Here is a 12,500-nt window from a genome sequence, read left to right on the forward strand (position 1 = left end):
GCAATCTCCGCCTTGAACAGAAACTGGCCAAAGTCCTCATTGAGAGACTGAAAATTTTCTTCAAGTTTTTAAAAAATGTGGTGCTCTGATGTTTATAACTCTCCCAAAGTATGGAGGAAATTCTGCAATACAATGTTGCCGTACAGTATTTATTTGAAGTACACAAAAGTAGTGTGGATGAGCAGAATAACATCCGATCATATATAAACTGTCATCTTTTTCTCCCTAGAGAAGCTCAGTAAAATTGTGCATGGGTCAAAAAAATACTGTGTATTACCTCTGGGTAATACACAGTACATCTTTAAATTTTGTTGTAATCTTGGTTAATCCTCTGAAATGGAAGCATTGTGATTTATAACATTTGCTCCCCAAAGTTGTAATACCAGTGAGATACCAATAGATTGTTCATGCTGACTGCCTGCATTCATTTGCAATGTCTGCAGTTAGCCCAAATGATAAGGGGAATGAATTACTTGTTTCAGCCACTGAGTGGTGAGTATGACTGTTGCTGCTTTTTAAGATACATCAGCTATAATCATGATGTATAATACAGTTAATCTTTATTTATTAGAAGAATTGTGCTACGGAAGTTGCCTTTACCAGGATGGAGTAGGGTTAGGTTGCCTCACTCATCTTTTCCATTCCCAAGGCTCTGTAAGAAACATTTCTTTTCTCATGTAGGTCTTGGCAGTGGAACATGGTATTATTCAGGAGGGCTACAACAGTGTGGCTCTCTTTTCCAGGAAAAAATTGTTTCAGATGCACTCAGTTTATATAGCATGTGTGAAGATTTCTTTGTTCTGTAATAATTTCCACGGTTTTAATTTATCTTAAGCCAATTTGGCATTTTATCAAATTATAGTTGGAAAGGGCATACTCAATACTGTTTCCCTAACACTTTCCAAGGCCACATTCATTGGCTAATTTAGCTCCAATAGATGAATATCTCCCTTCAACAAACCTTCAGTGACAGCAATTTCACATGTAACTTAAATATTGATCTGTTTCCTTGATTAAATCTTGAAATTCAGCAAGTCTAGCAAGGTCAGTGAGAAAAATTTAGCTGAACAATGGACTTTCCACTCATAAATTTAGAAGTCTCCTCTATCCCAAGAAGTTCACTTGTGATTAATTAAACTTTTACTACAGCAGATTTGGCCATTAACTCCATAAACACTAACACATAATTATCCTGGGGTTAGAGATGATGCACATTAATTACATCTGTGCGGTATCTTTAGTCAAATATTGCAAAGGGATGTTCTAGGCTCAGCAACTCAACCCAGAATGTCCCATGGAAATGTACATGGACTTGAGAGAAGGAGAGAGAGTTAGATAGAGAGAGTGTGAAAGCAGACTCTGCGTATGTCTGTGATGTATACATGGGTTTCTAAGTAAAATGAGGACAACTAATTCTCACTTAAAAATGAGCAATTAAAAAAAAATCTTATTGGAATAGTATTGCAGGGAAGGCAATCTAACGTTAAATTCAAATATTACATCTCCATGTTCTAGATCTACTGTATGTATAAAATATTGTAATAAAAGCTCCATGAATTATTAAAAAAAAGTTAACTTCATGAACTAGCCTTGAGAAAGATCATCTACAGAGGCTTCAGCACAGCCCACTTGTCTACAGGTCATCCTGGAGAACCACCTACTGACTGGGCCACAGTACTAAAGAGCTCGACATTTTTTTACAGTTTTTTAGGTATTAATATTGCAGCCATTACTAGGTAAGTAATTAAAAAGCAGTGATTTTCATGGCTATTTCTACTCTGCTTTTTAATGCTTATTTTTTTTCATATTTCTCACCTAGGAATTAGAATGGATTGGGGGTTTTTTTTGGTGTTGTTTTTAAATTCATGCCCGTATTAAAGTTCATTACTAGTCAGTGTCTTCAAAAAAGGCCCTTTGCTCCCCTACCATGAGAGTAGTGTTAATTCACATATTAAAACTTAGCTTTTAAGTATAATTTGATTTCAAATAAACAAACTAGAAACTCTTATGGCTTCCAGTGTCATATGTTTGTTTTTGTTGGGCACTCAAAATACATAATACAAATTTCTGTTTTCCTAATTGATTTTGCTAATTCAGTTATTGAAAAAATTTTGCAACTCAGCCTCCACATTCAGTCCTCTCATTATCCTCTTTTATCACATACTCATTAGTGCTTTTTCCTTGGAAAGAAAGAAAGATTTACAAAATACTGTTATACAGAAACTTCTGTACAGTAACATACATGTAACTGATTCTTTTAACTCTCATTAAAATCTGTATTGTAAGTGATATAAGCAGAAAACAGATTCTAGAAACATTTAAAATTCTTGTAAATTTTAAATCCCTTGTTTTAAGCTGCCCTATGCCAGCTTCGACAGTTTAAGTTAAATCTAAAGCAAGGGGTACTGAGAGATTGTATTGTAATGCTAACGACAGATTTTTTGCTGTTGTTGATCATTTTGACATCTACACACATGTTCTAGATTTTTGTTGCAATAGGACTATTCATGTTTTCAATATTAAACCCATTATTAAAGGTTTTTTCTGGATTCCACAGTCCCTCAGAGATTTCGATTTTAAAGCAAGAACATGTTAAACATGTACCTCTTTGTCTCCCATCCTCTGTAAGGCATCACCCAGATGAAAATAAAAACGTCCATCATCTGTGCCAGGGTCACCAGACTCTAGTCCTTCCTAAAAATTAAGTACATAAATAAATAAAAATGAAAAGTACATGAACTCCAATATGACTTCTAAAAGAATTCATTTGATGGTTGTGGGCTGTCAAATAGGCTGCCAATTCTATGCAAGAGACAGGCAATGAAATTAGGTAGAAAATGTAACCACCACGGTAACTTGGAACTAAAGCTGAATGAATACAGTATGTCAGCAAAAAGTCACTGAGAAATGTTACCAGCTTTCCAAATTCCACAGCCTCTCCCCTCAGTCCCGCCAAAACAGAGTCATATTCAGAGATGGATACTTGCCCCTGGCCCTATAAACATATATACAAGCATTTTACAAAGCTGGATCAAGATTTTATTTTGTAGTATTTCTTCCCATTCAGAAGTATACCTAAGCCTTCTCTGGATCTTTCAAGAACCTTATGTTTGCAGCATATGACCAACCCCCCAAAAATTCGAGGTTCACAGCTCTGCACTTCAGGTTAACCATTAATAAAACAAATACTCGATGTTTAAGAATTGACAAGTTTCAATGTACAAATCTGTTCCAGTTCATAAGCAGTGATACACCAGTATAACTCCAACAAATAGCTTAAGCAGTGATTTGTAATTAGTACACATTTTATACATTCCAATTCCACTTTTTGCTGGTAAAAAATTTACTGTGGGTAAGAAAGTACCTGTAGATAAGGTATGCTCTCTGCTATCTTGTTTTCTGCCTTCAGGATGAAGCCATAATGTACTTTGGCAAAGCCATCATTTGGAGCCAGACTTAGAACCTGTTTGAGAGCAAATGAATTAAATACACCTGTATGAATCTATGCGAATTAACAAACCTGTGTACATACTACTAGTTAGTAACACAATGATATTTTCTTCCTTTACTGACTCTCAGGGAAACCCTTGACTTGTCTTTACTTTCTTTTCCTCATTCACTTTTGTCCTTTCTCCAGACAAGCCAAACTTTGAAGCCTCAGAAATAAAATTATTTCAACAGGAGCTGCTTTGTTTTTCAGTTGTTCATCCTTTTCTATACTTCTCTCTTGAGGTACAGCATACTACATTACAGAATTAAACCCACCATTAACACCTGAGTTACTTATTCCAGGTTTGACTAATCTGAAGGAAAGCAGCTACTCTCGAAAAAGTCTGCAGCAGAAACATACCTGAAACAGTTTTAAATTAGGTAGGTTTCCACTGGTGGCAAACTAGTTTTTGCAAGAGAAAATATGTGAAGCATAGTGACTACAGCTTAGAAAGAAGCTGTAAAGTAATGCCAGCATCTTGTGATGGGGACGTGCAAACCCTGGAACATCAAGGGCACTCTCAGCACAGTGGTAAACTGGAGCACTCTCTGGAACAATGTGCACTTTTCTGGCCATGAGAAAGAAGGTAGTAAGAAATCTACTGCAGTAGTGACTCAACGTGCTTTCACACTAGAAGGTGATGGATAAATTATTCTTGTATAGTTGTGTACTGCACTCTGACCAAGATCAAGCCCTAAATTCAGCTAAAAGATTTTGTACCCTCAACAAGATTCAGATACTATCTGAGTTAGAAACTGGCTTAATTTTGCAGAATAGGAAAGCTCATGGGTAAGTGTACAGAGACGGATATTTCAGGAGGACTGTGCAAGAGAAAGATTTGTGAGTACAAGGACGGCTATAGGAAAGGAGCAGTGTATGGGACAGTGTCTCAGGGGAAGGAGGTGTGAAGCTGGCCAACCTGAATTCTGAAACATGCACCCTCAACACCAGCCAGATAATTTAAGTGCATTTGGTCTGCCTCAGCCAAGGGGAAAATCAGAGAGAATGTCTTGATCTACTTTTCAGCTCTGCACTTCTATTATGTAGATATTCAATATAATTTGCAGCTCTATGCAGTATCAATTACATGGTCAAGTTAATCTGTTTTTACACCTCTCCTCTTCTTAAAATAAGGGTGGACAGCCTTATCAGGTTAGACCCTTAGTCTGTGAGGATCATCACAGGAACGTGGCATTCAGTGGAATTACAGAGGCTGATACCCACTCAATGTCTAGACAGCTGCTGAATACAAAACAACAGACAGATGAGCATTTTCTCTTGCCTAAATCCATTTCTGAAGCTACTAAACTTATGTCATGGATAAAATGCCTGCATACATTATAGTTATTTTACCTCTGCCTTTTCCAGTCACTGTCTGACATAATTTTTCAATCAAAAAAATTACAAGAAACATCATAAGAAGTTCTCTGGACCAATTTCTCTCTTTTCTCAAATCTTATGCACACCAACTACTTCCAAGCAAAACCAAAAATCACAACAATGAAAGCATAAAATGTTATGAGTTAAAACCAGCAGCATTTCACTTCTTTTCACAGAAAAGAGTTATTAGGAAGGAACAAACAATTTGAGAATTTATCTGAAGTCCATAGTATGAGATATTATTAGGAAAAAGTACCACAGTAAGGATGAGCATGATCCCTAGTGTAAGAATACACTACCACCTTCTGCATCTTATGCCTTTTGACTACAGCATTCTGTGTATAATTGTTTTGATCCAAGAATCTGTACCTGCAGGGTGAAATGAAATGACTGACAGAAATATTTATTAGCCACATAATTTTGTTACAGTTTCCTTAACTATAGGATAAAGCTATCTGATTAATTAAGACAGAATAGAATTTTCTGTATTACGGTTCATTTAAAGTATGCCGAGTTGCATTAAGGAATGATCTACATTCAGAGCCCCTAAAGAGAAGCGAAGAGATACAATCAGCAGAAATTACACTGGAAGTATTTAATGTAAATTGTATTACTCTGTTGCTGTTGCTGCATGCAATATTAATTGTGTTTAGAAATAAGTTTTACTAAACTGCTCATAGCCCATTAAATATTAATCATGAATATAGAAATTAACCTCTGGGGCTATCAGTGGCTAATTAGCCAGGGCAGAGTACTGTGCTAATGTGGATATTCTGGTTTTGGTACCTGAGATAGCTCAATCAGAGCTGGCTTACACGTGCTGTATAATGCTGCACTGAACCATGCACACATGGCTCAGCATGGAGGCAGAAGAAGTGCCATCAGCTGAGTAACCAGTCTTACAAAGTTCTCTTTCGCTGTATTTTTTTATAATCTGTAGATGTTTGAACCAAAAAGAGTTCTGAATTCTACCAGGACTACTTTTAAAGTTATGTTTTCTTCAAAAATACAAATAGCTCTGAATTCTACTAGGATTACCCTTAACATTACGTCCATTTCCCTAAGTGCAATATTCAAAAGAAAATTATTTAATATTAGAGGCAAAACTGAAATCCTCTCCAGTTGGGCACCATTTTCCATCTGTGGTTCAGCAAAAATTCTGGCAAACACAATCTAGAAAAGTGTATTTTAGGCAAGTTATACTGTACCACACTACAGTTGGAAGCAAAAAACTCTCTTGGTCTGAAGCTCAGTGTTTATACACATTGCTTCTGTAGCTAAAAGAAGAAATATATATTAAAGACTTTTAAAATAAGCTGCTAAGATGTAACAAATTTGGAAAGAAAAACAGGAATTGACTAGAAAATACGTAAACTGGTTATTAAATGTAAAGCAAAAGCAGAAAGTTTTATCCACTAGGATTCCCTGGGATTCTATTCAGTTCCTTGGAGATGATGCAAGCTAGGGTTAGTCTGGTCTGAACTGGTATGTACTGTGATCCCAGGTAGGGAACAGTGCCTGTGAAGGGTTCATCTGGTTGCATGTGCTCAGTCCATGCTTAACACAGATCAGTAACATTGAATTGAGATTGAAATGTTACAGCAGCAAGTAAAGGTACCTTTTGCAGATTCCCAGGAAATGGGAAATTTGGAGTTTAATTTCCGCCACGGAGAAGAGTGTTTAACTGCTTGGGAATTTACCTGAGCAGCAGAAACAAGTACCACATACACAGGAAGTTAGACAACCATGAATAAGACTAGAGGGGTATCAACAAAAAGCTGAGACTCTTGAGGTCCTGAACTCTAAGATGCCTGTGCTTTCTGCATTAAAGAACACTTGAATAAAATGCATGAACATCCTTACAGTGGTAAACAGAACCCAGGATTCATAAATATTGGAGGTATCTACTTTGCAGCACTGAGTTCATGCTCTTGTCTGTGCTCTCTTAACATTTTTCTATCAAAAGATTACACATGTGAGGAGGACTTAGTCACACTTCAGAAGTTTCCTAGTTTTTTCAAAAATCATGGGAAGAACAAGAAATCTCCTTGAGGCCCGCAGAACCACTATTCAGTTTGCCCCTTTCTCTACCACGCAGAGAACCTGAGCACCTATGGTAGGAGCTCAAAACCATATGCCAAGCACTTACTAAATATGCATTGCAACAGCTGAGCAAAGCACTCCAGGGCAGGCCATGTAACCCCCAAGTAATCTGCCCCAAATCATGCAAGAAGCCTTCAGAAGAACCAGGAACGAAAGCAGGTACAAAGAGATTCTCCCTGTTTCTTTGGCTATGTATTCTTTCTTAAAAGCCTTAGTGTAAACTTATCCTGAATTACAACAAGAAAATTACATTACTGTGTTGGAATTCAGCCTGAGCAACACCTAAAATATGGGTTTTTTAAAAAAAACCCCTCCATGATTTTAAAAAAAATTAATCAAAGTCCTTTAAAAAAAATTACTTGTCCACCTTTTACAAGGACAGAACATCACCATGCTCTATTCTATTTCAGTGTTAGTGAACTGCAAAACAGAGTAATTACACTGGATAGAGAAGAAGGGAAAACAATACATTAAAAGCATGCCAGTTGCATATCTGTTCTTAATCAGAGCCCTACATATTTCTTCTGAAGTATAAAAAACTCAGTGTCAAAGTAATTATACAGCAAATTCGTGACCTTTCTCCATGTATAAAAATCCCTCTGATTATTGAGAAATTCTCACAACTATGTTATTTGCAGCAAAACACTGAACAATTGCAAAAGAAAATCTTGCCCAAAAGGAGTATGTTTTTGTTTTCTCAAATTCCTTGCAGCTTGAGTAGCAGGTTTGTTTAATAAATTCTATCTTTAAAAGCCGATGTTTCCAATCCTCTGAGAATTTTTGACAGCAAGTCAAAAACTATCGGACAGAAATGTTTTATGGAGGGACCTAAAAGGTAGGCAAAGTAGCAAAGCAAACATTATTCTGGCAACATCTGAGACTACTAGAGGAGTTTGAGAAAAAAAAAATGGTATTCCTAGTGTTTGGCTCCTGCTTCCAACACAGGAATGTGGTTGAACATCCTCCTTCTCTTTGAGAAACTACCAGAGATGAGAATCCCTTCTGACACCCAGATGTGGGGGGTAGAAAACTGAGCCTTTATTCTCAGGAGGTGGCACTAATCCTGCTGATGCCTCCCCAGCCTCCATAACCAGACAATTACCAAGACTGTCCTACACAAGCACCACAAGTGTGCCAACATCGACAAGACCATTTCTGGTCAGGTGCTCTACCAATGATGTCAGACTCCACATCTGTCAGACCGTTTCCAGATGTTAACAGGGTTTCTAGATCACAGGAGCAGAGTGGTCTTTCCAGGCAGTGAAGTTTCCCCAGCCAGATAACCATAGCATAAGACAGAAATATAAATCCAATGAATTGTCCACACTACAAACATCATGAAAGAATAACAGATTTTAAGCTGCCTATAAAAAGATGAAAAGGCTAAGGTTAAAAATCTTTGTGAGTACTGATCTACTTGATCACATGGTTAGAGATGCTGTTCCTGTAGAGAAACTGGCTTACTTCTGCTTCCTTGTCTTGAAGATTGGGTATCTTTTTTTATGGTATGCATCACATATTACACAATACATACAACACATCTAGATGTGTTATCAATATATTCCAAACTTGACTACCAGAAGGCAAAAGATTCAATTATTATAATGCATATGGAAATAACCTGCATTCCTCTGTCAATGAGGAAAAACTTAGCATGACAGTATCAGAAAATATGAATTAAAATTAGAAGATGACTGCACTAGAAAAAAAATCGTATCTGTATTAACCCTTCAAAATCTCATGTGACGTGTTTAACAACTAAAAAAATTAAAATCAATCATTCTTTCAAATTAACATAGGAATGTAAATTTTCCTTGGCTGGAATGGAAACTCACCTCTTCATATACTTTCTTAGCATTGCTGTTATCTCCTATCAAGAGGTAACCAACACCAAGGTCATTCTTGAATGAAGTCTCACTGGGAAACAGCTGAACTAATTTCTGTAGAGTAACCAGGGAACCCCTCATGCGACCTGATTTGATTGAACAAGACTTAATTACAAGCGCAGATATAAGAAACAGTAGTGAGACGTTTACACAACATCTAAGGAAACACAAATCAGAGGCAAGTGCTCCATTTCCACTGATGATCAAGAAGGAGAACCCGGAAAAACTTGTACAGACAGGAGCACATTCAGCTGCCTGCCTGTCACTGGGGGTGTAGTTGTACCGGGAATATTCCAGGGCATCACTGCAATCACGCAGTGTTATGGCAGCCTCTTGTGGAGGACCCTTCACAGTGCAGAAGTAACATTATTTAAGCTTTGGTTGCTCCATCATATACAGATAGCAAAGCACTGGACAAAACTAAGTAAACATATAATAATAAACTTCACCTTAATTAATTAAATTAATTTCTAGTGTTAAGTAATTGTTCTACTCTACTTCCATTATGAAATTTATCATGCTTTACATGCTTAAAATTAAGTATGTTCCTTGACTTCCTAAATGAGGTCTTGCTAAGGAACAGCAAGATCAAAACAACTTGATATTAAAAATCCAACCCATGGGAACAGAACTCTTGATTGTGCCTCTTATTCTAATCAGAACTTCTCATACACCACAGAACTGAGGTCTAGAACTAGAATCTAAACCTAAATCTTGGGGATGTTATCCCTGTGTTCAATTCTATTCTTCTCTATGTTTACTGAAATTTTATTCTGAGTATGTTTACTCTGCTTATGCCAGTAATGTCCTCTTGATTTTCTTCAGCTTCAGTAGAAAAAGAAAAGTTTCTTCTTTGTCTGTCAATAAAAATTTTTGACCTCTCATCATAGCTTCTCATAGCATCTGCTGCAGCTTTCTACAGGCCCTATTATCATAAATTATAGGCACTAACTCCCCAGAAAAATTTTAAATAACGTAAAAATGTTTTTAATTTAAGACACTAGGAAGACAAGTCCTACTACAAATTCAATAGAATTGGCATTTCTAAATCCTTAGGGATCTCTTGAAATCCTTGCTCACACTTCTGTAATTTTTATACCACCCCCAAAACTTACCAAGAAACTGCTGCCTGTCTGCTTCCCGCTTCAAGCTCAGTTTTATCAGGTCTGAAGGGACATTTGGCAGACTAACCACCTCATCATAGGTGTGGATAGCTTGTTGCAGCATCTCATTGCTTCTCATTTTCTCAGCTAAGTCATCTTCACACTAGAAAGAATCACAAAACCATTATTAGGAGACTAACCCTAACCCTAATCCAACCCTAACCCTAACCCTAACCCCTAACCCTAACCCTAACCCCTAACCCTAACCCTAACCCAACCCTAACCCAACCCTACCCCAAACCTACCCCTAACCATAACCCCAGACCCTAACCGTAACCCAAATCCTAACCCTAACCCTAACCCTAACCCTAACCCAACCCTAACCTAACCCTAAAACAAACCCAACCCTAACCGCTAACCCTAACACTAACGCCTAACCCTAAACCTAACCCAAACCCTAACCCTAACCCAACCCTGACCCCTAACCTTAACCCCTAACCCTAACCCAACCCTAACCCCTAACCCTAACCCAAACCCTAACCCTAACCCTAACCCTAACCCTAACCCTAACCCTAACCCTAACCCTAACCCTAACCCTAACCCTAACCCTAACCCTAACCCTAACCCTAACCCTAACCCTAACCCTAACCCTAACCCTAACCCTAACCCTAACCCTAACCCTAACCCTAACCCTAACCCTAACCCTAACCCTAACCCTAACCCTAACCCTAACCCTAACCCTAACCCTAACCCTAACCCTAACCCTAACCCTAAACCTAACCCCAACCCCAACCCTAACCCTAACGCCTAACCCTAACCCTACCCCTAGCCCTAACCCCTAACCCTAACCTACACCTGACCCTAACCCAAACCCGAACCCCTAACCCTAGCCACTAACCCTAACCTAACCCTAACCCAACCCTAACCCTAACTCCTAACCCTAACACTAACTCTAACCCTAAAACTAACCCCAACCCTAACCCAAACCCTAACCCTAAGCCAAACCCTAACCCTAACCCTAACCCTAACCCTAACCCTAACCCTAACCCTAACCCTAACCCTAACCCTAACCCTAACCCTAACCCTAACCCTAACCCTAACCCTAACCCTAACCCTAACCCTAACCCTAACCCTAACCCTAACCCTAACCCTAACCCTAACCCTAACCCTAACCCTAACCCTAACCCTAACCCTAACCCTAACCCTAACCCTAACCCTAACCCTAACCCTAACCCTAACCCTAACCCTAACCCTAACCCTAACCCTAACCCTAACCCTAACCCTAACCCTAACCCTAACCCTAACCCTAACCCTAACCCTAACCCTAACCCTAACCCTAACCCTAACCCTAACCCTAACCCTAACCCTAACCCTAACCCTAACCCTAACCCTAACCCTAACCCTAACCCTAACCCTAACCCTAACCCTAACCCTAACCCTAACCCTAACCCTAACCCTAACCCTAACCCTAACCCTAACCCTAACCCTAACCCTAACCCTAACCCTAACCCTAACCCTAACCCTAACCCTAACCCTAACCCTAACCCTAACCCTAACCCTAACCCTAACCCTAACCCTAACCCTAACCCTAACCCTAACCCTAACCCTAACCCTAACCCTAACCCTAACCCTAACCCTAACCCTAACCCTAACCCTAACCCAAACCCTAACCCTAACCCTAACCCTAACCCAAACCCTAACCCTAACCCTAACCCTAACCCAAACCCTAACCCTAACCCTAACCCTAACCCAAACCCTAACCCTAACCCTAACCCTAACCCAAACCCTAACCCTAACCCTAACCCTAACCCAAACCCTAACCCTAACCCTAACCCTAACCCAAACCCTAACCCTAACCCTAACCCTAACCCAAACCCTAACCCTAACCCTAACCCTAACCCAAACCCTAACCCTAACCCTAACCCTAACCCAAACCCTAACCCTAACCCTAACCCTAACCCAAACCCTAACCCTAACCCTAACCCTAACCCAAACCCTAACCCTAACCCTAACCCTAACCCAAACCCTAACCCTAACCCTAACCCTAACCCAAACCCTAACCCTAACCCTAACCCTAACCCAAACCCTAACCCTAACCCTAACCCTAACCCAAACCCTAACCCTAACCCTAACCCTAACCCAAACCCTAACCCTAACCCTAACCCTAACCCAAACCCTAACCCTAACCCTAACCCTAACCCAAACCCGAACCCTAACCCTACCCCTAACCCTAACCCTAACCCTAACCCAAACCCGAACCCTAACCCTACCCCTAACCCTAACCCTAACCCTAACCCAAACCCTAACCCTAACCCTAACCCTAACCCAAACCCTAACCCTAACCCTAACCCTAACCCAAACCCTAACCCTAACCCTAACCCTAACCCAAACCCGAACCCTAACCCTACCCCTAACCCTAACCCTAACCCTAACCCAAACCCGAACCCTAACCCTACCCCTAACCCTAACCCTAACCCTAACCCAAACCCTAACCCTAACCCTAACCCTAACCCAAACCCTAACCCTAACCCTAACCCT

At 39.4% G+C, this 12,500-nt stretch overlaps 1 protein-coding gene across 7 annotated transcripts in view; it reads right to left on the minus strand.

Moving 5' to 3' along the window:
* The window catches only part of ASPH (aspartate beta-hydroxylase), a 107,748-nt gene that overhangs the window by 22,937 nt on the left and 72,311 nt on the right, over positions 1–12,500 (minus strand). For all 7 annotated transcript variants that reach the window (XM_017727491.1, XM_017727496.1, XM_017727492.1 and 4 more), the window contains 4 exons: positions 9,975–10,125; positions 8,809–8,945; positions 3,365–3,463; positions 2,605–2,694 (listed from right to left, as the gene is read on the minus strand). In XM_017727491.1, the coding sequence (XP_017582980.1) occupies positions 2,605–2,694; positions 3,365–3,463; positions 8,809–8,945; positions 9,975–10,125 (477 nt within the window). The remainder of the gene's footprint in view (positions 1–2,604; positions 2,695–3,364; positions 3,464–8,808; positions 8,946–9,974; positions 10,126–12,500) is intronic.

The sequence above is a fragment of the Corvus brachyrhynchos genome, unplaced genomic scaffold (assembly GCF_000691975.1).
Source record: "Corvus brachyrhynchos isolate BGI_N302 unplaced genomic scaffold, ASM69197v1 scaffold60, whole genome shotgun sequence".
NCBI classification, from domain to species: Eukaryota; Metazoa; Chordata; class Aves; order Passeriformes; family Corvidae; genus Corvus; species Corvus brachyrhynchos.